This window comes from Coregonus clupeaformis, unplaced genomic scaffold (assembly GCF_020615455.1).
Source record: "Coregonus clupeaformis isolate EN_2021a unplaced genomic scaffold, ASM2061545v1 scaf0822, whole genome shotgun sequence".
Taxonomy (NCBI): Eukaryota; Metazoa; Chordata; class Actinopteri; order Salmoniformes; family Salmonidae; genus Coregonus; species Coregonus clupeaformis.
This window is the reverse complement of record NW_025534277.1, coordinates 57,665-83,380: the sequence shown is the minus strand read 5'-3', so window position 1 is coordinate 83,380 and position 25,716 is coordinate 57,665. Positions and strand designations below refer to the sequence as shown.

The 25,716-nt window shown below is 47.9% G+C and overlaps 1 protein-coding gene across 2 annotated transcripts; it reads right to left on the bottom strand.

The window, feature by feature from the left end:
- Positions 1-1,163: 1,163 nt before the first annotated feature.
- LOC121563300 (EBP cholestenol delta-isomerase) lies at positions 1,164-13,593 on the bottom strand. 2 transcript variants are annotated; one of them, XM_045216845.1, is made up of 6 exons: positions 13,548-13,593; positions 13,333-13,475; positions 9,926-10,253; positions 9,638-9,674; positions 4,767-4,897; positions 1,164-1,613 (listed from the first exon to the last, which is right to left on the bottom strand). In XM_045216845.1, the coding sequence occupies exons 3-6, from the start codon at positions 10,251-10,253 to the stop codon at positions 1,399-1,401; spliced, it is 711 nt and encodes a 236-aa protein (XP_045072780.1). In that variant the 5' UTR covers positions 13,333-13,475; positions 13,548-13,593; the 3' UTR covers positions 1,164-1,398. The 2 variants fall into 2 exon arrangements, with proteins under 2 accessions (XP_045072780.1, XP_045072779.1); XM_045216844.1 differs by lacking the exon at positions 13,548-13,593 and having other exon boundaries at positions 13,333-13,487.
- Between the last annotated feature and the right edge of the window lie 12,123 nt (positions 13,594-25,716).

The following is a 25,716-nucleotide window of genomic DNA, read 5'->3' as shown; positions in this document are numbered from 1 at the left end:
TTGTGGACAGGTGTCTTTTATACTGATAACAAGTTCAAACAGGTGCCATTAATACAGGTAACGAGTGGAGGATAGAGGAGCCTCTTAAAGAAGAAGTTACAGGTCTGTGAGAGCCAGAAATCTTGCTTGTTTGTAGGTGACCAAATACTTATTTTCCACCATAATTTGCAAATAAATTCATTAAAAATTCTACAATGTGATTTTCTGGATTTTCTTTTCTCAATTTGTCTGTCATAGTTGACGTGTACCTATGATGAAAATTACAGGCCTCATCTTTTTAAGTGGGAGAACTTGCACAATTGGTGGCTGACTAAATACTTTTTTCCCCCACTGTATAAAAAAACACATGTAGCCCACATATCAATACATACACACAAACTATCTATAACATAAAGGCCTAATTAGTGCAGTGCTGCAGAGATGGTTGTCCTTCTGGAAGGTTCTCCCATCTCCACAGAGGAACTCTGAACCTCTGTCAGAGTGACCATCAGGTTCTTGGTCACCTCCCTGACCAAGGCCCTTCTCCCCCGATTGCTCAGTTTGGCCGGGCAGCCAGCTCTAGGAAGAGTCTTGGTGGTTCCAAACTTCTTCCATTTAAGAATGATGGAAGCCACTTTGTTCTTGGGGACCTTCAATGCTGCAGACATTTTTTGGTACCCTTCCCCAGATTTGTGCCTCGACACAATCCTGCCTCGGAGCTCTACGGACAATTCCTTCGACCTCATGGCTTGGTTTTTGCTCTGACATGCACTGTCAACTGTGGGACCTTATATAGACAGGTATGTGCCTTTCCAAGTCATGTCCAATCAATTGAATTTACCACAGGTGGACTCCAATCAAGTTGTAGAAACATCTCAAGGATGATCAATAGAAACAGGATGCACCTGAGCGCAATTTCGAGTCTCATAGCAAAGGGCCTGAATAATTACGTAAATAAGATATTTCAGTTTACATTTTTTACAAATTTGCAAACATTTATAAAAACCTGTTTTTGCTCTGTCATTATGGGGTATTGTGTGTAGATTGATGAGGAAAACAATTAAATCTATTTTAGAATAAGGCTGTAACGTAACAAAATGTGGAAAAAGGGAAGGGGTGTGAATACTTTCTGAATGCTCTGTATACAGAAGAGTTTGACTAACAGATAAGAGTCAAACGACACATTGTCTTCATGTGTTTAATCAGTTTAGAAAAAGGGAAAAGGCCCATTGCATAATGGAAAAGATTCTATACAATCCACACACACATGATACAGTGCATCTCAACATTGTTTTGTTTGGTCAGTTTACACATTATTAGTATTATTATTCAGAGTTCTGTTCAACAGCGCTAAAATATCTCCCTTTCTCAATCAAGCTATTGTTATATGATCCTTTGTTACACCCCCCCTTCCTCTCATCAGTTCATCTTCTCCTTCTGGGCCAGGTCAGTGTGTGTCTGGGCCTGCTGCATGTGTCTCCATGCGTCCAGTATGAGGACCAGAGGAATGATGATCCAGAGGACGTTCATGAAGACAAAATAGAACCAGAAGTACAGAGGATGTCCCATCTGACTGTGGCTGTAACCATCACGGTGCTCTGTGTAAAAATACAGGACCGCCCCATACAGCTGACCTGGAGACAGGGGACAGGGGTTAACACACATACAGCTGACCTGGAGACAGGGGACAGGGCTGACCTGGAGACAGAGGACAGGGGTGAACACACATACAGCTGACCTGGAGACAGAGGACAGGGGTTAACACATACAGCTGACCTGGAGACAGGGGACAGGGGTTAACACATACAGCTGACCTGGAGACAGAGGACAGGGCTGACCTGGAGACAGAGGACAGGGGTTAACACACACAGCTGACCTGGAGACAGAGGACAGGGCTGACCTGGAGACAGAGGACAGGGGTTAACACACATACAGCTGACCTGGAGACAGAGGACAGGGGTTAACACACATACAGCTGACCTGGAGACAGGGGACAGGGGTTAACACATACAGCTGACCTGGAGACAGAGGACAGGGCTGACCTGGAGACAGAGGACAGGGGTTAACACACATACAGCTGACCTGGAGACAGAGGACAGGGGTTAACACACATACAGCTGACCTGGAGACAGAGGACAGGGGTTAACACACACAGCTGACCTGGAGACAGGGGACAGGGCTGACCTGGAGACAGAGGACAGGGGTTAACACACATACAGCTGACCTGGAGACAGAGGACAGGGGTTAACACACATACAGCTGACCTGGAGACAGAGGACAGGGGTTAACACACACACAGCTGACCTGGAGACAGAGGACAGGGCTGACCTGGAGACAGAGGACAGGGGTTAACACACATACAGCTGACCTGGAGACAGAGGACAGGGCTGACCTGGAGACAGAGGACAGGGGTTAACACACACACAGCTGACCTGGAGACAGAGGACAGGGCTGACCTGGAGACAGAGGACAGGGGTTAACACACATACAGCTGACCTGGAGACAGAGGACAGGGCTGACCTGGAGACAGAGGACAGGGGTTAACACACATACAGCTGACCTGGAGACAGAGGACAGGGCTGACCTGGAGACAGAGGACAGGGGTTAACACACATACAGCTGACCTGGAGACAGAGGACAGGGCTGACCTGGAGACAGAGGACAGGGGTGAACACACATACAGCTGACCTGGAGACAGAGGACAGGGGTTAACACACATACAGCTGACCTGGAGACAGAGGACAGGGCTGACCTGGAGACAGAGGACAGGGGTTAACACACATACAGCTGACCTGGAGACAGAGGACAGGGGTTAACACACACAGCTGACCTGGAGACAGAGGACAGGGGTTAACACACACAGCTGACCTGGAGACAGAGGACAGGGGTGACCTGGAGACAGAGGACAGGGGTTAACACAAACACAGCTGACCTGGAGACAGAGGACAGGGCTGACCTGGAGACAGAGGACAGGGGTTAACACACACAGCTGACCTGGAGACAGAGGACAGGGCTGACCTGGAGACAGAGGACAGGGGTTAACACATACAGCTGACCTGGAGACAGAGGACAGGGGTTAACACATACAGCTGACCTGGAGACAGAGGACAGGGCTGACCTGGAGACAGAGGACAGGGGTTAACACACACAGCTGACCTGGAGACAGAGGACAGGGCTGACCTGGAGACAGAGGACAGGGGTTAACACATACAGCTGACCTGGAGACAGAGGACAGGGCTGACCTGGAGACAGAGGACAGGGCTGACCTGGAGACAGGGGACAGGGGTTAACACACACACAGCTGACCTGGAGACAGAGGACAGGGCTGACCTGGAGACAGAGGACAGGGGTTAACACACACAGCTGACCTGGAGACAGAGGACAGGGGTTAACACACATACAGCTGACCTGGAGACAGAGGACAGGGCTGACCTGGAGACAGAGGACAGGGGTTAACACACATACAGCTGACCTGGAGACAGAGGACAGGGGTTAACACACATACAGCTGACCTGGAGACAGAGGACAGGGGTTAACACACACAGCTGACCTGGAGACAGAGGACAGGGGTTAACACACACAGCTGACCTGGAGACAGAGGACAGGGGTTAACACACATACAGCTGACCTGGAGACAGAGGACAGGGGTTAACACACATACAGCTGACCTGGAGACAGAGGACAGGGCTGACCTGGAGACAGAGGACAGGGGTTAACACACATACAGCTGACCTGGAGACAGAGGACAGGGGTTAACACACATACAGCTGACCTGGAGACAGAGGACAGGGGCTGACCTGGAGACAGAGGACAGGGGTTAACACACATACAGCTGACCTGGAGACAGAGGACAGGGGCTGACCTGGAGACAGGGGACAGGGGTTAACACACATACAGCTGACCTGGAGACAGAGGACAGGGCTGACCTGGAGACAGAGGACAGGGGTTAACACACATACAGCTGACCTGGAGACAGAGGACAGGGGTTAACACACAGCTGACCTGGAGACAGAGGACAGGGGTTAACACATACAGCTGACCTGGAGACAGAGGACAGGGCTGACCTGGAGACAGAGGACAGGGGTTAACACACATACAGCTGACCTGGAGACAGAGGACAGGGCTGACCTGGAGACAGAGGACAGGGGTTAACACACATACAGCTGACCTGGAGACAGAGGACAGGGCTGACCTGGAGACAGAGGACAGGGGTTAACACACACAGCTGACCTGGAGACAGAGGACAGGGGTTAACACACACACAGCTGACCTGGAGACAGAGGACAGGGGTTAACACACATACAGCTGACCTGGAGACAGAGGACAGGGCTGACCTGGAGACAGAGGACAGGGGTTAACACACATACAGCTGACCTGGAGACAGGGGACAGGGGTTAACACACACAGCTGACCTGGAGACAGAGGACAGGGGTTAACACACACAGCTGACCTGGAATCAAATAATAAAATGTCAGCCTAAAAACACAGATCAGAATCAGCTCATAGGGTTTACACCCCCCCACCCCCACAGGTAATCAGCTCATAGGGTTTACACCCCCCCCACCCCCACAGGTAATCAGCTCATAGGGTTTACACCCCCCCCACCCCCACAGGTAATCAGCTCATAGGGTTTACACCCCCACAGGTAATCAGCTCATAGGGTTTACACCCCCCCACCCCCACAGGTAATCAGCTCATAGGGTTTACACCCCCCCCCACAGGTAATCAGTTCATAGGGTTTACACCTCCACCCCCCCACCCCCAAGGTACCCTACCAGTGTACCTACCAAGAGAGACAATCAGTTGCAGGACAAAGCGGTATGGTTTGTTGGCCAGGAAGGCAAACACCGTCCACAAACTGAATGGACCCCAGAACCAGGCTGTTACTGTCTCCATACACACCGTGAAGTTATCAGCTCTACGCAGAGAGGGAGGGAGGAGAGGGAGATAGAACAGGAGGGGGGAGAACACTCCGCAGTTGATTTAATTGTTCTCCTTAGCCTACAGTTAGTATACTGAACAAAAATATAAAACACAACATGCATAATTTCAAAGATTTGACTGAGTTTTAGTTCATGAGGAAATCAGTCAATTGAAATAAAATTCATTAGACCCTAATATATGTATTTCACATGACTGGGAATACTGATATGCATCGGTTGGTCACAGACACTGTACCTTAAAAAAATAAAAAGTAGAGCGTGGATTAGAAAACCAGTCAGTAGTGCTTTGAGAGGCTAGTCAAAGATCATATCACCTCCTTGACACACTCCACGCTCTCCAATTCACCTACCAGGTCACCTAACAACGCAATCGCAATCGCCATTGCCCTGCACACTGCCCTTACCCACCTGGACAAAAGGAATACATATGTGAGAAAGCTGTTCATCGACTACAGCTCGGCTTTCAATACTATAGTGCCCTATAAACTCATCACAAAGCTCACAGCCCTGGGTCTGAACTCCCCCCTCTGCAACTGGGTCCTGGACTTCCTGACGGGCCGCCCCCTGGTGGTGAAGGTAGGCAACATTACCTCCTCCACACTAATCCTCAACACAGGGGCCCCACAAGAGTGCGTCCTCAGTCCCCTCCTGTATTCTCTGTGTACCCACGACTGCGTAGCCTCACACAGTTCCAACTCCATCATCAAGTTTGCTGACGACGCAACAGCAGTAGGCCTGATTACCAACAACGACGAGAGCCTACAGAGAGGAGGGAGGCACTCTGACAGCATGGTGCCAGGTAAACAACCTCTCCCTCAACGTTTGCAAAACAAAGGAGCCGATTGTAGACTTCAGGAGGAACCAGGCTGGACACGCCCCCATCCTCATCAACGGGGCCGTGTGCAGACCGTTAATAACTTCAAATTCCTCGGCGTACACATCTCAGAGGAGCTGAAATGGTCTAACCTCACGGACACCTTAGTGAAGAAGGCACGACAGTGACTCTTCAACCTCAGGAGGCTGAAGAAATGTGGCCTGTCCAAGGGCCTCACAGTGTTCTACAGGAGCACCAGAGAGCATACTGTCGGGCTGAATCACAGTCTGGTACGTCAACTCCGTACTTTGTTGAAGCACTTTTGGCAGCGATTACAGCCTCGAGTCTTCTTGGGTATGACACTACAAGCTTGGCATACCTGTATTTGGGGAGTTTCTCCCATTCCTCTCTGCAGATCCTCTCAAGCTCAGTCAGATGGGAAGCGTTGCTGCACAGCCAATTTCAGGTCTCTCCAGAGGTGTTCGATCGGGTTCAAGTCCGGGCTCTGGCTGGGCCACTCAAGGACATTCAGAGACTTGTCCCGAAGCCACTCCTGCGTTGTCTTGGCTGTGTGCTTAGGGTTGTTCTCCTGTTGGAACGTGAACCTTTGCCCCAGTCTGAGGTCCTGAGAGATCTGGAGCAGGTCCTCTCTGTACTCTGCTCCGTTCATCTTTGCCTCTATCCTGAGTAGTCTCCCAGTCCCTGCCGCTGAAAAACATCCCCACAGTATGATGCGGCCACCACCGTACTTCACCGTAGGGATGGTCTCAGCTTTTACTGAGGAGTGGCTTCCATCTGGCCACTTTACCATAAAGGTCTGATTGGTAGAGTCTGCAGAGATGGTTGTCCTTCTGGAAGGTTCTCCCATGTCCACAGAGGAAGCCTAGAGCTCTGTCAGAGTGACCATCGGGTCACCTCCCTGACCAAGGCCCTTCTCCCCCGATTGCTCCGTTTGGCCGGGCGGCCAGCTCTAGGAAGATTCTTGGTGGTTCTAAACTTCTTCCATTTAAGAATGGAGGCCTTCAATGCTGCATAATTGTTTTGGTACCCTTCCCCAGATCTGTGCCACGACACACTTGTATCAGAGCTTTACGGACAATTCCTTCGACCTCATGGCTTGGTTTTTGCTCTGACATGCACTGTCAACTGTGGGACCTTATATAGAGATGCATGTGCCTTTCCAAATCATGTCCAATCAATTGAATTTCCTACAGGTGGACTCCAATCCAGTTGTAGAAACATCTCAAGGATGATCAATGGAAACAGGATGAACCTGAGCTCTATATCGAGTCTCACAGCGAAGCGTCTGAATACTAATGGAAATAAAGGTGTCAGTTTGCTTATTTTTTATACATTAGCAAAAAATTATAATAACCAGTTTTCGCTTTGTCATTATGGGGTATTGGGTCATTATGGGGTATTGGGTCATTATGGGGTATTGGGTCACTATGGGGTATTGGGTCACTATGGGGTATTGGGTCATTATGGGGTATTGGGTCATTATGGGGTATTGGGTCATTATGGGGTATTGGGTCATTATGGGGTATTGTGTGTAGATTTATTTATCCATTTTAGAATAAGGCTGTAACGTAACAAAATGTGGAAAAAGTCAAGGGGTCTGAATACCTTCCGAATGCACTGTATATTATTACTGGTTTTTTAAATGTTTTTATTTCACTTGGTCACCTATAGTCATTCCCCCTCAATAGTCATGCCGCTCCCCTATAGTCATTCCCCCCCACCCCCTCAATAGTCATGCTGCTCCCCTATAGTCATTCCCCCTCAATAGTAATGCTGCTCCCCTATAGTCATTCCCCCTCAATAGTCATGCCGCTCCCCTATAGTCATTCCCCCCAACCCCCTCAATAGTCATGCTGCTCCCCTATAGTCATTCCCCCTCAATAGTCATTCTGCTCCCCTATAGTCATTCCCCCTCAATAGTCACACTGCCCCCCCTATAGTCATTCCCCCTCAATAGTCATGCTGTTCCCCTATAGTCATTCCCCCTCAATAGTCATTCCCCCTCAATAGTCATTCTGCTCCCCTATAGTCATTCCCCCTCAATAGTCATGCTGCTCCCCTATAGTCATTCCCCCTCAAAAGTCATTCCCCCTCAATAGTCATGCTACTCCCCTATAGTCATTCCCCCTCAATAGTCATTCTGCTCCCCTATAGTCATTCCCCCTCAATAGTCACACTGCCCCCCCTATAGTCATTCCCCCTCAATAGTCATGCTGTTCCCCTATAGTCATTCCCCCTCAATAGTCACACTGCCCCCCTATGGTCATTCCCCCTCAATAGTCATGCTGCTCCCCTATAGTCATTCGCCCTCAATAGTCATTCTGCTCCCCTATAGTCATTCCCCCTCAATAGTCACACTGCCCCCCCTATAGTCATTCCCCCTCAGTAGTCATGCTGCCCCCCCATAGTCATTCCCCCTCAATAGTCATTCTGCTCCCCTATAGTCATTCCCCCTCAATAGTCATTCTGCTCCCCTATAGTCATTCCCCCTCAATAGTCATTCTGCTCCCCTATAGTCATTCCCCCTCAATAGTCATGCTGCTCCCCTATAGTCATTCCCCCTCAATAGTCATTCTGCTCCCCTATAGTCATTCCCCCTCAATAGTCATTCTGCTCCCCTATAGTCATTCCCCCTCAATAGTCATGCTGTTCCCCTATAGTCATTCCCCCTCAATAGTCATGCTGCTCCCCTATAGTCATTCCCCCTCAAAAGTCATTCCCCCTCAATAGTCATGCTGTTCCCCTATAGTAATTCCCCCTCAATAGTCATGCTGCTCCCCTATAGTCATTCCCCCTCAATAGTCATGCTGCTCTGCAAGTCATTCCCCCTCAATAGTCATTCCCCGTTAATAGTCATGCTGCTCCCCTATAGTCACCCCCCCACCCCCTCAATAGTCATGCTGTGCCGCAAGTCATTCCCCCTCAATAGTAATTCCCCGTTAATAGTCATGCCGCTCCCCTATGGTCATTCCCCCTCAATAGTCATGCTGCTCCCTATAGTCATTCCCCCTCAATAGTCATTCCCCGTTAATGTCATGCTGCTCCCCTATGGTCATTACCCCTCAATAGTCATGCTGCTCCCCTATAGTCATTCCCCCTCAATAGTCATGCTGCTCCGCAAGTCATTCCCCCTCAATAGTCATTCCCCGTTAATAGTCATGCTGCTCCCCTATAGTCACCCCCCCACCCCCTCAATAGTCATGCTGTGCCGCAAGTCATCCCCCCCTCAATAGTCATTCCCCGTTAATAGTCATGCTGCTCCCCTATAGTCATTCCCCCTCAATAGTAATGCTGCTCCCCTATAGTCATTCCCCCTCAATAGTCATGCTGCTCCGCAAGTCATTCCCCCTCAATAGTCATGCTGCTCCCCTATAGTCATTCCCCCTCAATAGTCATGCTGCTCCCCTATAGTCATTCCCCCTCAGTAGTCATGCTGCTCCCCTATAGTCATTCCCCCTCAATAGTCATGCTGTTCCCCTATAGTCATTCCCCCTCAATAGTCATTCCCCGTTAATAGTCATGCTGCTCCCCTATAGTCATTCCCCCTCAGTAGTCATGCTGCTCCCCTATAGTCATTCCCCCTCAATAGTCATTCTGCTCCCCTATAGTCATTCCCCCTCAATAGTCATTCTGCTCCCATATAGTCATTCCCCCTCAGTGGTCAAGCTGCTCCCCTATAGTCATTCCCCCTCAATAGTCATGCTGCACCCCTATGGTCATTCCCCGTTAATAGTCATGCTGCGTCGCTATAATCATTTCTCCCCACCCCCTCTGCGGTTGTGAGAGAAATAAGCTTTTTGTGCATATGGAACATTTCTGGGATCTTTTATTTCAGCTCATTAAACATGGGACCAACAGTTTACAAAGAAAAAAAACTTACATGACATATCTGCTGTCTCCTCTGGAGTACTCCTTCCCTGTGGACAAAGAGAGAAGACAACGTTCTGTTAGTTACATTCTACTTGTTGTGGGTTCTCTTTTCCTTGCAATAGGAGGGTTCTAGAAGAGACTGGAGGTTCTACTGGAGGGTTCTAGTACTAGGTTCTACTAGAGAGTTCTAGTACTAGGTTATAGTAGTGAATGGAGGTTCTACTAGAGGGTTCTAGTACTAGGTTATAGTAGTGAATGGAGGTTCTACCATAGGGTTCCAGCACTAGGTTCTACTTACACAGCTGAGACAGGAAGCTCTGGTCTGAGGGGATGATGTCATAATAGAGAGAGAACCATCCCTCAATGACCCCGTGGATGAACCCACAGACAGCAAACCAGCAGATAGCCAGCCGCCTGGCCACGCCGAACCCCTGACCTTGGCCATCCCTGGCCCACTCCCGGCCCGTCAGGACCCAGCTGGACAGCATGAAGAGACCCGACACAGAGAACAGAAAGGACAGGATCTCATGCATTGACCTATCGTTGGCCACGTAGCCTGGGATGGACAGGTCCCGCGGCCAGTAGGGGTGGGGGACACCAGCGGCTCGGACTGGGCTTTTCGCCATCTGCCAATAAGTGAGAGAGATGTTACCAGCTGCCCCTTCATAGGAGGCTGAGGCTGTGTTCCGATTCTCTATCGTTCTACTGAAGTGTGCACTTGTTCAGTCCCCTTCATTCATTTAAAAGCACTGGATTGGTGAAAGCATAACCGGAGGGAGTTTCCGCCATATTCTTCACACCAGTCCATTGCTTTTAAATCCATGAGGAGGGCAGAGCATCTGAATATTGCCTAAGCATCAGAGGGTAAGGGCTGGGTAGAGGCTTGACTAGAGGAACATAACTATAGCGTTCAGAAATATAAACCCAACATGTAAAGTGTTGGTCCCATGTTTCATGAGCTAAAATAAAAAGATCCCAGAAATGCTCCATACGCACAAAAAGCTTATTTCTCTCACAATTTTTTGGCACACATTTGTTTACATCCCCGTTAGTGACATTTCTACTTTGCCAAGATAATCCATCCACCTGACAGGTGTGGCATATCAAGAAGCTGATTAAACAGCATGATCATTACACAGGTGCACCTTGTGCTGGGGACAATAAAAGGCCACTCCAAAATGTGTAGTTTTGTCACACAACACAATGCCACAGATGTCTCAAGTTGAGGGAGCGTGCAATTGGCAGGCTGATTGCAGGAACGTCCACCAGAGCTGTTGCCAGAGAATTTACGGTTAAATTCTCTACCATAAGCCGCGTCCATCATGAGAGAATTTGGCAGATACTGACTGGTTTTCTGATCCACACCCCATTTTGTTAAGGTAACTGTGACCAACAGATGCATATCTGTATTCCCAGTCATTTGAAATATATATATATATATATATATATATATATATATATATATATATATATATATATATATATATGCAGAATTAATTTATTTCAATTAACTGATTTCCTTTATATGAACTGTAACTCAGTAAAATCTTAAATTGTTACATGTTGCGTTTATAATTTTGTTCAGTATAAATGTTGGTGGAGTGCATCAATCAGCAATGTGCTCCCCCATCCAGGTACTGACCAGGACCGACCCTGCTCAGCTTCAGAGGCCAGCCAGCCTGCAGGGTGGTCTGCTACTGAGATACTAATGACAAACGGATAACTTAGCCTACATCTCTCGCTCACACACACACTTATCCAGGCGCAGTCAAGGTAAAGTGCCTTACTCAAGGTAAAGTGCCTTACTCAAGTGCACATCAACAGATGTTTCACATAGGTCGAAAAGCTGGTTCGAATCCCCCAACCTTTCGCTTAAGCCTGGTGTACACTACATGTCTTTCAAAATCCTAACATCGCTGAGCCTCTCACATTAAATGACTGTCTGTCGGTTTTATTGTCTTGCCTTTATAGTAGTGAGCACACTAAACGACGTGGCACAGACTGGGGTCACACTACAAGATTCTTCACTTGGTCTTGAGGATTCTCCATCCCGCGCTGTCTGGCTCAAAGCAGTCTCAGACATTCAGTCAGACATTCACACTTGCCATACAGAGTTGAAATGTCTAGCCAACATTTTGAATTGAATAACGTTGCTTGTGCACTTCTGAGCTGTAATGATTTGACACTTTGGCTTTGGTTAAAGGCAAGTACAGACGCAGACTAGTAGTAGACATCGCTCCTGTTCGTGAGTCTACACATTCTGCGTGATGCCCAACAATGTCATCATATCACTGGCTTCTTCTCTGGCGAGCTTTCATTGGCTATTGATGATCACAGTTCTCAAAACTTGTCGTTGCACATCTCACACTACATGAGCATTGCAGATTGTGCCGATAAAATAAAACATGTTTGGAAACATCGGGACTGTTCAAAGACGACCTCGGTAGCACCCAGATTGCGTCTCAGACCCGCTCACATTAAACGAGCATCGGTGAAGCTCGCGCGCCCCGAGTAAACAGACATGGGGATGTTGTCTCATATCTCAAAAACTTGTCTGGGACAGAAACGGGACCAACATCGTGTAGTGTACACAGGGATGAACGTAGATGTAATGTCTTACCGGTACGGACACCCAAGTGTTCGCACGGATTTATTTTTCTTTTTTTATACTACAAAGATTACTGGGTAGCCTACTCTGCTGACACTGACAAACAGATCAATAAAAACAACGTTGTCCATATAATCGGCCTACGAGAAGGGGAGACACAAATAGAATATTACTTCCATCTAACCTGGAGGAAGAAATTATTGTCCAAAAAAACAAACAAGTGGCACTGACCCAATGATAAAGACAGTGAATATGCACACTCACTGGGGATATGGCCGATGTTCTCAGTTGGTGCCAATACGATAGGCTACTGTTCGCCCAATTAAGTTAAGAATTTTGATCACTTAAAGACAGATTGGAGTCTTTTCATGTAATCTCTTTACAGCAATAAACATTTGCTTTCCAAACTGTTTTTCCGCCATCGTATTTTTAAATATTGCGATATGCCTGGCTGGGTCTCCGCTTTTCACTGACAGTCGCAACTCAATTATAATCTATTTTGGTATTTGCAGCACGCACTGCTCAAATTGCGGGCCCTTCCGACTGTAGGCTATGCGATTTAAAACAAGTACGTTTTTATTGTTGTTGAAATAAGCTAATGGTCCTCTGTGGCCAAATCATGCTTTCTGGTGTAGTAGCCTATTTTGAATGATTTTATTGAATTCTGTATAGACAGGAGTAAGCTATATAATTTTGGCAATTTACTTTATGGAAAGCTTAACTTCCCTAGCCTTACGGACACACCGTCTATGCGTTTTAATGTGATGTTTTCATCTGATGGTCAAACAATCACTAACAAAGGCGCTCCTGTAGACCACCCGCGCACCTCCACTCACAAAATCATTTCAGTATCCAAACCCCAACAGTACACTGTGCACCCGCAATTTGATTAATGGAAAGAGACATCTGTTACAAAACACCTACGTGTATTGTAATATTAGGCTTTCTTACACTTGTAGCACATCCATTTTAACCGCTAAACTACGCGCACACACACACGTCATAATTCCGTCTCCAACATTCGTTATCCGACAGTGAAAGCTGTCTTGAGTAATTTAGTTTTGTATCAGTTCTCGGTGCAACGTTAGCCAACTTACTGCGGAGGTAGAGATGAAGATGCTAGCTAAAGCTGAATGGAGAAGCCAAGTTCCTCAAACCTCGATTTCCAATGGGACGAACGGTCCAAGAGTGAAAGATCTGACAGCAATAGGAGATAGATATTCCTACAGGTCCCACCCACCTCGCTAGCTACTGTATTTCTACTCCAATCAGACAGCAATAGGAGATAGATATTCCTACAGGTCCCACCCACCTCGCTAGCTACTGTATTTCTACTCCAATCAGGTGGAAACATACACGATCATTCAGACAGACTTCGGCGTCTCCATTTGTGGCTCGGGAATCAGGGGTTAAAAGTAGGAGGACCCTTGTGATAACAGTAGCCAATCAGACAGCCAATTTTATGTGCCGAAGCCACACACGTGAGATGTGAGAAACTGTCGATTGGTTAGCCATCTCGGAACATGGAAGTTGTCACAGGTCGTCGGCCAATGAAATGTATCACAAACAACACACACGGAAGTGTGAATATTTACCATCAACAAAGTAATCATAACAAAGATTATGTATGAATGTACTACAGTAGCAAAACCATATTCACAAGATATTTTGCCAAATACTGTAGTTTCAAAGAATATGATAGGTCGTTTATGAAAACTAAACCTCCAAATCGTGTCAGGGATTATACAACGGGTGGGGGTGTCTATGACGTTGAAATGCCTATTTACTCTGTTCCATCTCACTGCGCAATCCACTGTTTTATCAGCCCAGCCAGACAAGTTATAAACTTCATTTCCACTATAAAAAAGCATTAGACATTATCTCCCATTTATTTTAGACTAGTAATTGATTTTCAACAACAACATAATTGTGTATAATCCTTGCTGTCTGTCTCTCCGACATTTGCAACATTGTTTCAATATTGAAATTCGATCTCCACCTGTCCTATAGTAAGGTTACCTGGAGGAAAATGCTTTTCAATTTCAGTCAAGGGAGGGTTTAGTAATTGTTTAATCTAGTCCAGGGGAGGGTCATGTAATTTGTAATTGATGAAATGTCTATATTTCTCAGTGTTTTAGAATTAGTTGTTTATTGGCTATATATTGATGTGTGCCCGATGCCGCCCGCATCTCTGATTCTCTGCTGTGCAATATCAAGTGCGCCTATAGCCTATTTAGTGTGGTCTCAATCAAATGATCCATAGCCTATAGGCTATAGACTACAAAGTGTATGCTCGCAGAAGCACAGAGCAAAGTTATATTTCTAAGATAGCTGCTGGGATGGTGTAAATAAAACTAGGCATCATTACACACCGCAATGGATATTCCAACCCTGAGCCCGGCATCCTCTGCTCTTGCTGATCAAAAACTTGTTTGTGTGCTGCCTAACCAATGGCTGTGATGTGTAGGCCTAAGGTGGCAGTTCAGGAGGAGAGTCAAAGGCTTCTTCCGATTTTTTTGTTTTGTTGATCAGGCCTTCTCCAAAAAAAATGCACTATGTTCCGCGTGGACTAGCCTACAGCCTATGTTCTGTTCAGTGCAAAGATAAGATGGAGGATCGGAGGTCAACTTTGATAGCTTGCTACTACTGTAATTGATTTTATTAAAAACAATATGTTTCTTGCACCTGATGTACAGGGCATTCGGAAAGTATTCAGACCCCTTGACCTTTTCCACATTTTGTTACGTTACAGCCTTATTCTACAATAGATTCAATAGTTTTGTTTCCCTCATCAATCTACACACAATACCCCATAATGACAGAGCAAATGCAGGTTTTTAGAAATTTTGGGAAATGTATAATAAAAAAAGATCACATTTACATAAGTATTCAGACCTTTTACTCAGTACTTTGTTGAAGCACCCTTGGCGAGTGATTACAGCCTTGAGTCTTCTTGGGTATGACGCTACAAGCTTGGCACACCTGTATTTGGGGAGTTTCTCCCATTCTTCTCTGCAGATCCTCTCAAGCTCTGTCAGGTTGGATTGGGAGCGTCGCTGCACAGCTATTTTCAGGTCTCTCCAGAGATGTTTGATCGGGTTCAAGTACGGGCTCTGGCTGGGCCACTCAAGGACATTCTGAGACTTGTCCCGAAGCCACTCCTGCGTTGTCTTGGCTGTGTGCTTAGGGTCGTTGTCCTGTTGGAAGGTGAACCTTCGCCCCAGTCTGAGGTCCTGAGCGCTCTGGAGCAGGTTTTCAAGACTCCTGAACAGCTAATCATTGCTACCCGGACTATTTGCACTGCGACCCACCCCCAACCCCCTCTTTTACGCTGCTGCTACTCTGTCTATTATTTCTGCATAGTCACTTTAACTCTACCCACATGTACATATTATCTCAATTACCTCGACTAGCCGGTGCCCCCGCCCCCTGTATATAGCCTCCCTACTGTTATTTTATTTTACTGCTGCTCTTTAGTTATTTGCTTTTATTTTTTTTACTTAACACTTTTTACTTTTAAATGTTTCTTTTAAAAATGCATTGTTGGTTAAGGGCTTGTAACTAAGCATTTCACTGTAATGTCTACACCTGTTGTATTCGGCGCATGTGGCAAATCAAATTTGATTTGATCAAGGATCTCTCTGTACTTGGCTCCGTTCATCTTTCCTTCGATCCTGGCTAGTCTCCCAGTCCCTGACACTGAAAAACATCCCCACAGCATGATGCTGCCACCACCATGCTTCACCGTAGGGATGGTGCCAGGTTTCCTCCAGACGTGACGCTTGGCATTCAGTCCAAAGAGTTCAATCTTGCTTTCATCAGACCAGAGAATCTTGTTTCTCATGGTCTGAGAGTCCTTTAGGTGCCTTTTGGTAAACTCCAAACGGGCTGTCATGTGCCTCTTACTGAGGAGTGGCTTCTGTCTGGCCACTACCATAAAGGCCTGATTGGTGGAGTGCTGCAGAGATGGTTGTCCTTCTGGAAGGTTCTACCATCTCCACAGAGGAACTCTGGACCTCTGTCAGAGTGACCATCAGGTTCTTGGTCACCTCCCTGACCAAGGCCCTTCTCCTCCGATTGCTCAGTTTGGCCAGGCGGCCAGCTCTAGGAAGGGTCTTGGTTGTTCCAAACTTCTTCCATTTAAGAATGATGGAGGCCACTGTGTTCTTCGGGACCTTCAATGCTGCAGAAATGTTTTGGTACCCTTCCCCAGATATGTGTCTCGACACAATCCTGTATCGGAGCTCTAAGGACAATTCCTTCGACCTCATGGCTTGGTTTTTGCTTTGACATGCACTGTCAACTGTGGGACTTTATATAGACAGGTGTGTGCCTTTCCAAATCATGTCCAATCAATTGAATTTAACACAGGTGGACTCCAATCAAGTTGTAGAAACATCTCAAGGATTATCAATGGAAACAGGATGCACCGGAGCTCAATTTCGAGTCTCATAACAAAGGGTCTGAATACTTATGTAAATAAGGTATTTCTGTTTTTTATTTTTAATACATTTGCAAACATTTCTAAAAACCTGTTTTCGCTTTGTCATTATGGTTTATTATGTGTAGATTGATGAGGATTTTCGAATAAAGCTGTAACGTAACAAAATGTGGAAAAAGGGAAGGGGTCTGAATACTTTCTGAATGCACTGTATTTAAATAGCCTACCTCCGTGTCAGTGATGGGCTGTTAAGTTAAAACCAGGACTTGAATTGAAGGGTTATGAGAGGGTATGGCATAGGCCTACCTTTTATTAAATCAAATGGCAAAAAGCATAGGTCTACTCCTAGTTAGTTTAAGACAGATCCGATTATATAAAGTTATCATCATAGTTATATAGTTATTATCATCTATAAGATGCTTTATGCTAGAAACAAGCTGTAAAATACCCGGGAAAGATGGGACTCCGATGCAAATGGAAATATCATAGGAGCTACAACCTTCTATAGCCGTATCATAGGAGCTACAAACTTCTATAGCCGTATCATAGGAGCTACAACCTTCTATAGCCGTATCATAGGAGCTACAACCTTCTATAGCCGTATCATAGGAGCTACAACCTTCTATAGCCGTATCATAGGAGCTACAACCTTCTATAGCCGTATCATAGGAGCTACAACCTTCTATAGCCGTATCATAGGAGCTACAACCTTCTATAGCCGTATCATAGGAGCTACAACCTTCTATAGCCGTATCATAGGAGCTACAACCTTCTATAGCCGTATCATAGGAGCTACAACCTTCTATAGCCGTATCATAGGAGCTACAACCTTCTATAGCCGTATCATAGGAGCTACAACCTTCTATAGCCGTATCATAGGAGCTACAACCTTCTATAGCCGAGGAGACATAAAATAGACTTTGCTTGGGAAGTAACCTCTTTCTGTCACTATCAGTTGAAGAATCTATTCACTTTCTGTACAATATAATATGTTTAAACCCAGGCGGCTTTTAGGGAATGGCGATGGGAGAAGAAGGCGCAGGGATGTAACTTGAGGTCAAGAGCCGAACGCTGGGACAGGACCGCTCCCACTCCGATATCCGAAGCATCGGCCTCCACCACGAACTGGCGGGATGGGTCAGGAAAACCAAGATGGGAGCAGTGGTGAAACAATGTTTGAGGTCCCAGGAACGCCCGGTCAGCAGCTGGGGACCATGTGAATGAAACCTTGGGAGAGGTGAGTGCAGACAGGGGGGAAGCCAGGGTGCTGTAACCCCAGATAAAGCGGCGATAAAAGTTGGCGAATCCCAGGAAATGTTGCAGCTGCACTCTGGATGTAGGCTGGGGCCAATCCACCACCGCTCTCACCTTCCCGGGATCCATCTGTACACTCCCTGCATTGATGATGTAGCCTAGGAAGGGGATGGTGGAGCGATGGAATTCACATTTCTCCGCTTTCACAAAAAGCTGGTTCTCCAGGAGACGTTGGAGGACCTGTCGGACATTGAGCAAGTGTTCTTGGGCGGAGCGGGAGAAGATGAGGATGTCGTCGAGGTAGACGAAGACGAACCGGTTCAACATGTCGCGGAGAACATCATTAACCAGGAACACAGCTGGAGCATTGGTAAGGCCAAATGGCATGACCAGATACTCGTAGTGACCGCTGGCCGTGTTGAAGGCATTCTTCCACTCGTCCCCCTCCCATGTACGCACCAGGTGGTAGGCGTTCCGTAGGTCCAGCTTGGAGAACACGTTGGCCCCCTGGAGCGGCTCGAAGGCCGAGGAGATGAGTGGTAGTGGGTAGCGGTTCTTCACTGTGATGTTATTGAGGCCCCAGTAGTCGATGCACGGGCACAGGATTTTGTCCTTCTTCTCCACAAAGAAGAACCCTGCGCCGGCGGGGGAGGCAGAAGGACGGATGAACCCAGCAGCTAGGGAGTCCTCAATGTAGGTGTCCATAGCCTTGGTCTCTGGACCTGACAGCGAGTACAGTCGTCCCCGGGGCGGAGTGGTGCCTGGGAGAAGATCGATTCCGCGGTCGTAGGGTCGGTGCGGCGGAAGCGAAGTGGCCCAGGCCTTACTGAACACCTCCCGGAGGTCCTGGTACTCCGCGGGAATGGCGGACAGGTTTGAGGCAACTTCAGAGCCCCCAGGAAAACGTCCCAGGCTGCGCTGACTTCAGGCAATGAGCGTGGCAGAATGGGCTCCAGCCCATGATGGCACCAGTAGACCAGTCAATAAAGGGGTTGTGTCGCTGGAGCCAAGAGAAACCCAATACCAGAGGAACCTGAGGAGACTTAATTAGCAGGAATTGGATCGTCTCGCTGTGGTTCCCTGATACTCGTAGGTTGATGGGGTTGGTATTGTGGGTGACCCGGCCTATGGAGCGCCCGTCCAGCTCTCTAACGTCCATGGGAATGGAGAGGGGCTGAGTGGGGATGCCCAGCTCGGACGCCAGGGTAGCGTCCAGAAAGCTCTCATCGGCCCCAGAGTCGATGGGTACCCGGAGTGATTTCAACTGGTTCCCCCACAGCAAGATGGCATGAAAGGGGGTGCGAGTAAGGGGAGAGGAAAAGTTATCCGTATGGCCCACCAGAGTACTCGCTCCTACCGGTGAGCCTGGTCTTTTAGTGGACAGGTGGACACAAAATGACCAGTAGTCTCGCAATACAGGCAACTCTTCCTGTGAAGCCTGTATTGCCGTTCGGCTGGAGACAGCCTTGATCTGCCTATTTGCATCTGCTCAGGAAGAGGTGGATCGGCAGACTTCGGAGACTCTCGGGGGAACTCGGGTAGCCTCGGGTTCTCTCGGCAACAAAGCCGTCGAGGACTTCCGGGATGCCTCGGAGGCGAGGTGGAATCCTTGGGCGGGTGAGTGGAATCGGACTTCCTCTCCTTCCTTCGTTCCCGTAATCGCCCATCGATCCGAATGGTCAAGGCGATGAGCGAGTTGAGATCCGTCGGTAGTTCCCGGGCTGCAAGCTCATCCTTTACTTCCTCCGATACGCTGTGCAGGAACGTGTCAAGCAGCGCTTCTGGGTTCCAGGCACACTCAGCTGCCAACGTGCGGAAATACACTGCATAGTCTGCCACACTGCGGGATTCTTCCCGAAGCTGGAGTAACTTCCGGGCAGCCTCTCTCCCGGACAATGGAGCATTGAAACCCTTCTTTACCTGCATGAACTCCTCCAGACTGAAGCATACGGCCAACTGTTGTTCCCACACTGCCATAGCCCAGGCGAGAGCCCTCCCGGACATCAGCGTGATGTGGTACGCTATCTTCGAGTGGTCCGAGGGGAAGGAGGAGGGCTGCAGCTCGATGATGAGAGAACACTGAGCGAGAAACGCCCGACAGGTTCCCGACTCTCCATTGAAGTGTTCCGCCGGAGGTAAGTGGGGTTCTCGGGAAACCGGGGTGGCTGGGTAGGCTGCGCTGCTAACAGCTGGGTTACTGAGGGGCTGGGAGGTTAACGTCGTGGTAGGCTGCCTAACAGACAACCCTCGTAATTGCTCCAGCAATGTGTTAAACACTCGGTCATGGTGTTCGGCCAAGGTCTGGAACCCTTCCATGAGACCACAAAGCAGCTCCTTGTGCCTTTCAATGGTGGCTCCTTGGGAGGAGATGGCGTTGCGAAGCTGGTCCGAGTCTGCTGGGTCAGTCATGGCCAGTTCGTACTATCACGTTTCAGGAGAAGACCCAGATGCAGACAGTGTCGAAGTAACAAAAGTTTATTACAAACACAGTGGGCAGGCAAACGACAGGTCAAGGGCAGGCAGAGGTCAGGCTCAGGGTCAGGGTTAGGGTTAGGGTTAGGGTTAGGGTCAGGGTCAGGGCAGGCAGAGGTCAGGGTTAGGGTTAGGGTCAGGGTTAGGGTCAGGGCAGGCAGAGGACAGGGTTAGGGTTAGGGTCAGGGCAGGCAGAGGACAGTAATCCATATCAGAGACCAAAAGGTACAGAACGGCAGGCAGGCTCAGGGTCAGGGCAGGCAGAGGTCAGTTATCCATATCAGAGACCAAAAGGTACAGAACGGCAGGCAGGCTCAGGGTCAGGGCAGGCAGAGGACAGTAATCCATATCAGAGTCAAAAAGGTACAGAACGGCAGGCAGGCTCAGGGTCAGGCTCAGGGTCAGGGCAGGCAGAGGTCAGTTATCCATATCAGAGACCAAAAGGTACAGAACGGCAGGCAGGCTCAGGGTCAGGCTCAGGGTCAGGGCAGGCAGAGGACAGTAATCCATATCAGAGTCAAAAAGGTACAGAACGGCAGGCAGGCTCAGGGTCAGGGCAGGCAGAGGACAGTTATCCATATCAGAGTCAAAAAGGTACAGAACGGCAGGCAGGCAGGCTCAGGGTCAGGCTCAGGGTCAGGGCAGGCAGAGGTCAGTTATCCATATCAGAGTCAAAAAGGTACAGAACGGCAGGCAGGCTCAGGGTCAGGCTCAGGGTCAGGGCAGGCAGAGGACAGTAATCCATATGAGAGTCAAAAAGGTACAGAACGGCAGGCAGGCTCAGGGTCAGGCTCAGGGTCAGGGCAGGCAGAGGACAGTAATCCATATCAGAGTCAAAAAGGTACAGAACGGCAGGCAGGCTCAGGGTCAGGCTCAGGGTCAGGGCAGGCAGAGGACAGTAATCCATATCAGAGTCAAAAAGGTACAGAACGGCAGGCAGGCTCAGGGTCAGGCTCAGGGTCAGGGCAGGCAGAGGACAGTAATCCATATCAGAGTCAAAAAGGTACAGAACGGCAGGCAGGCTCAGGGTCAGGGTCAGGCTCAGGGTCAGGGCAGGCAGAGGACAGTAATCCATATCAGAGTCAAAAAGGTACAGAACGGCAGGCAGGCTCAGGGTCAGGCTCAGGGTCAGGGCAGGCAGAGGACAGTAATCCATATCAGAGACCAAAAGGTACAGAACGGCAGGCAGGCTCAGGGTCAGGCTCAGGGTCAGGGCAGGCAGAGGACAGTAATCCATATCAGAGACCAAAAGGTACAGAACGGCAGGCAGGCTCAGGGTCAGGCTCAGGGTCAGGGCAGGCAGAGGACAGTAATCCATATCAGAGACCAAAAGGTACAGAACGGCAGGCAGGCTCAGGGTCAGGCTCAGGGTCAGGGCAGGCAGAGGACAGTAATCCATATCAGAGACCAAAAGGTACAGAACGGCAGGCAGGCTCAGGGTCAGGCTCAGGGTCAGGGCAGGCAGAGGACAGTAATCCATATCAGAGACCAAAAGGTACAGAACGGCAGGCAGGCTCAGGGTCAGGCTCAGGGTCAGGGCAGGCAGAGGACAGTAATCCATATCAGAGTCAAAAAGGTACAGAACGGCAGGCAGGCTCAGGGTCAGGCTCAGGGTCAGGGCAGGCAGAGGACAGTAATCCATATCAGAGTCAAAAAGGTACAGAACGGCAGGCAGGCTCAGGGTCAGGGCAGGCAGAGGACAGTTATCCATATCAGAGTCAAAAAGGTACAGAACGGCAGGCAGGCTCAGGGTCAGGCTCAGGGTCAGGGCAGGCAGAGGTCAGTTATCCATATCAGAGTCAAAAAGGTACAGAACGGCAGGCAGGCTCAGGGTCAGGCTCAGGGTCAGGGCAGGCAGAGGGACAGTAATCCATATCAGAGTCAAAAAGGTACAGAACGGCAGGCAGGCTCAGGGTCAGGCTCAGGGTCAGGGCAGGCAGAGGACAGTAATCCATATCAGAGTCAAAAAGGTACAGAACGGCAGGCAGGCTCAGGGTCAGGCTCAGGGTCAGGGCAGGCAGAGGACAGTAATCCATATCAGAGTCAAAAAGGTACAGAACGGCAGGCAGGCTCAGGGTCAGGCTCAGGGTCAGGGCAGGCAGAGGACAGTAATCCATATCAGAGTCAAAAAGGTACAGAACGGCAGGCAGGCTCAGGGTCAGGCTCAGGGTCAGGGCAGGCAGAGGACAGTAATCCATATCAGAGTCAAAAAGGTACAGAACGGCAGGCAGGCTCAGGGTCAGGGTCAGGGCAGGCAGAGGACAGTAATCCATATCAGAGACCAAAAGGTACAGAACGGCAGGCAGGCTCAGGGTCAGGCTCAGGGTCAGGGCAGGCAGAGGACAGTAATCCATATCAGAGACCAAAAGGTACAGAACGGCAGGCAGGCTCAGGGTCAGGCTCAGGGTCAGGGCAGGCAGAGGACAGTAATCCATATCAGAGACCAAAAGGTACAGAACGGCAGGCAGGCTCAGGGTAAGGCTCAGGGTCAGGGCAGGCAGAGGACAGTAATCCATATCAGAGACCAAAAGGTACAGAACGGCAGGCAGGCTCAGGATCAGGCTCAGGGTCAGGGCAGGCAGAGGACAGTAATCCATATCAGAGACCAAAAGGTACAGAACGGCAGGCAGGCTCAGGGTCAGGCTCAGGGTCAGGGCAGGCAGAGGACAGTAATCCATATCAGAGTCAAAAAGGTACAGAACGGCAGGCAGGCTCAGGGTCAGGCTCAGGGTCAGGGCAGGCAGAGGACAGTAATCCATATCAGAGTCAAAAAGGTACAGAACGGCAGGCAGGCTCAGGGTCAGGCTCAGGGTCAGGGCAGGCAGAGGTCTCAGATGTAACTATTGGCCAACAGGGAAAGTTGAGTTGCAAACAAGACAAACTGATTTGGCATTGAAGAAATATGATAAGATGAACACATAGGCCTATTGCTCTGTTCATTCTTAGCCTGTAATTTCTATAATTTGTGTGGTATAAAAAATGATTCTGCTACTATGTAAAAGGAGGTAGAATTGCATTACATTTTTATAAAAGGCCATTTTTTTCTCTGACCTGCAAACACGATGGTAGATTCATATAATAATAATAATAATATAATATGCCATTTAGTAGACGCTTTTATCCTAAGCGACTTACAGTCATGCGTGCATACATATTTTTTTGCGTATGGGTGGTCCGGGGGATTGAACCCACTACCTTGGCGTTACAAGCGCCGTGCTCTACCAGCTGAGCTACAGAGGACCACTGTCACGATCGTCGACTGAAGACACGGACCAAGGCGCAGCGTGATAAGCGTACATACTTTAATTGTACTTACACTAACAAAAACAACAAACAAACGATACGTGAAGTCCTAGGTTATACACAACAAACCAAACGGAACAAGATCCCACAAAATACTAGTGCCAAACAGGCTGCCTAAGTATGGTCCCCAATCAGAGACAACGAGCTACAGCTGTCTCTGATTGGGAACCACCCTGGCCAACATAGATATAAACGATCTAGAACAAAAGCATAGAAAATGTAACAGAAACTCCACACCCTGGCTCAACATTTAAGAGTCCCCCGAGCCAGGGCGTGACAACCACGCTTTTACTATAAAGGCGATCCTTCCACCCCTACTGTAGTCCACAGTGGTCTGCGAACCCACAACCTTCTAGCCCGCAGCCCTGTGTGCTATCAAAATTCCTGCATTGCTATGTAATGCTTACAGGATGAAGAACAGTTTCTAAAACGACATATCTAAGGCTCTGGTCTGTCCAGGAAGGAGACATATTCTCTACTATCCACTTTGTTTTAATTATTATTTTGGGTCTAGGGGAGGGTCACTAGTTCTTTTTTCAAGCATTCAGGGAGGGTTTAGGTTAAATATATTTTCATTTCAGAGAGGTCTGATTTTCTCCATGTAACCTTTATTATTATAAATTACATTCACTCCCTAAATTACATTCACTCCCTAAATTACATTCACTCCCTAAATTACATTCACTCCGGGGACGAGACAGGCAGCTTTACCGTGACACGTGTGGTGATACTGATGATTTGTCACCACAGATGGTTTGTTTACATAGCAGATTAGTATAACTAATGTGACAGGTTAGGATAATTAACGTGGCAGGTTAGGTGAAAAAGCATGGCAAGTTAAGAGAATTAACGCAGCAGGTTAGGTGAATTAACGTAACAGGTTTGCAGAATGAGGTTAAGGTTAGGAAAAGGGTAAGGCTTAGCTACAATGGGTTAAGGTTAGGAAAATGGTAAGGCTTAGCTACAATGGGTTAGGGTTAGGTGAATTAACGCAGCAGGTTAGCAGAATAAGGGTAAGGCTTAGCTACAATGGGTTAGGGTTAGGAAAAGGGTAAGGCTTAGCTACAATGGGTTAGGGTTAGGAAAAGGGTAAGGCTTAGCTACAATGCTAAATTTGAAGATTGCGCCGACAGACATTACAGGTCTGCTTCTAGCTCCTAAGCAACTTTGCTATATTTTTTTAATCTGTTTGTTATTTCTACATTATTATTATTATTATTATTATATTTTTTTTGGGGGGGGTAGATCAGCTTAATATTGCAGATATATTTGTAACTTCCATCAATGTAATTGTCTGCATCACTTCCAATCCCCCATGTTTATATATATACATACATACATACATACATATCCTTTAAAAATATATATATATTCCCCTTTATTACTTTCCAACGCCGCCACCCTTTCCCCACTTGGAGTAAACTAGTGAACAACAACGCCTAGGCCTCTACTTCCAGCCCATATCCACTATCTACATTTTATGGACACAATCAATTTTACAGTAATTACATTTTGTTTGTTCTTTCTCCTGAACTTCTTCTACTCTCAACCTCTCCGATCATTTTCATGATGTCCATCCGGTTTGCTTCTATATACCATATCTTTCTAACTGTGCTCTTTCACAAAAGCTCCCAACCTACAACCCATACACTTATTATGGACACAGCGTGCCTACATTATTAGTTATCTTGTTATTAGTTGTTGTTAGTTGTTATTAGTCCCATCCTTCAATTCCACTATCTATCTTTTAATACCATCCATATAGGATTTCTATTTGCCATATATATTTCAACTGTACTGTGATGTCTTACAAAAGTTCTGAACCTTTCTATTCTCATTGTTTCTACAGATTGTGAATTGAAAATAAACATTTTTGCTAATAGTATTATTATGTTATTGATCGATTGACTATGACTTTTCAGATCACCCAGTAGTGCCATCTGCAGGGTTAGCTCCAGGTAAATATTTCCACAAATTGACAGGCACCCACCTTTCCATGGTAGCAAGATCT

Excerpts from the sequence above, each read along its gene's own strand:
- LOC121563300 (XM_045216845.1), bottom strand. The coding sequence starts at position 10,253 with ATGGCGAAAAGCCCAGTCCGAGCCGCTGGTGTCCCCCACCCCTACTGG. Across the intron at positions 4,898-9,637 it reads GGAGACAGCAGATATGTCAT|AGCTGATAACTTCACGGTGT; the intron begins GTAAGTTTTTTT and ends CTCTCTGCGTAG. Across the intron at positions 1,614-4,766 it reads GCAACTGATTGTCTCTCTTG|GTCAGCTGTATGGGGCGGTC; the intron begins GTAGGTACACTG and ends CCCTGTCTCCAG.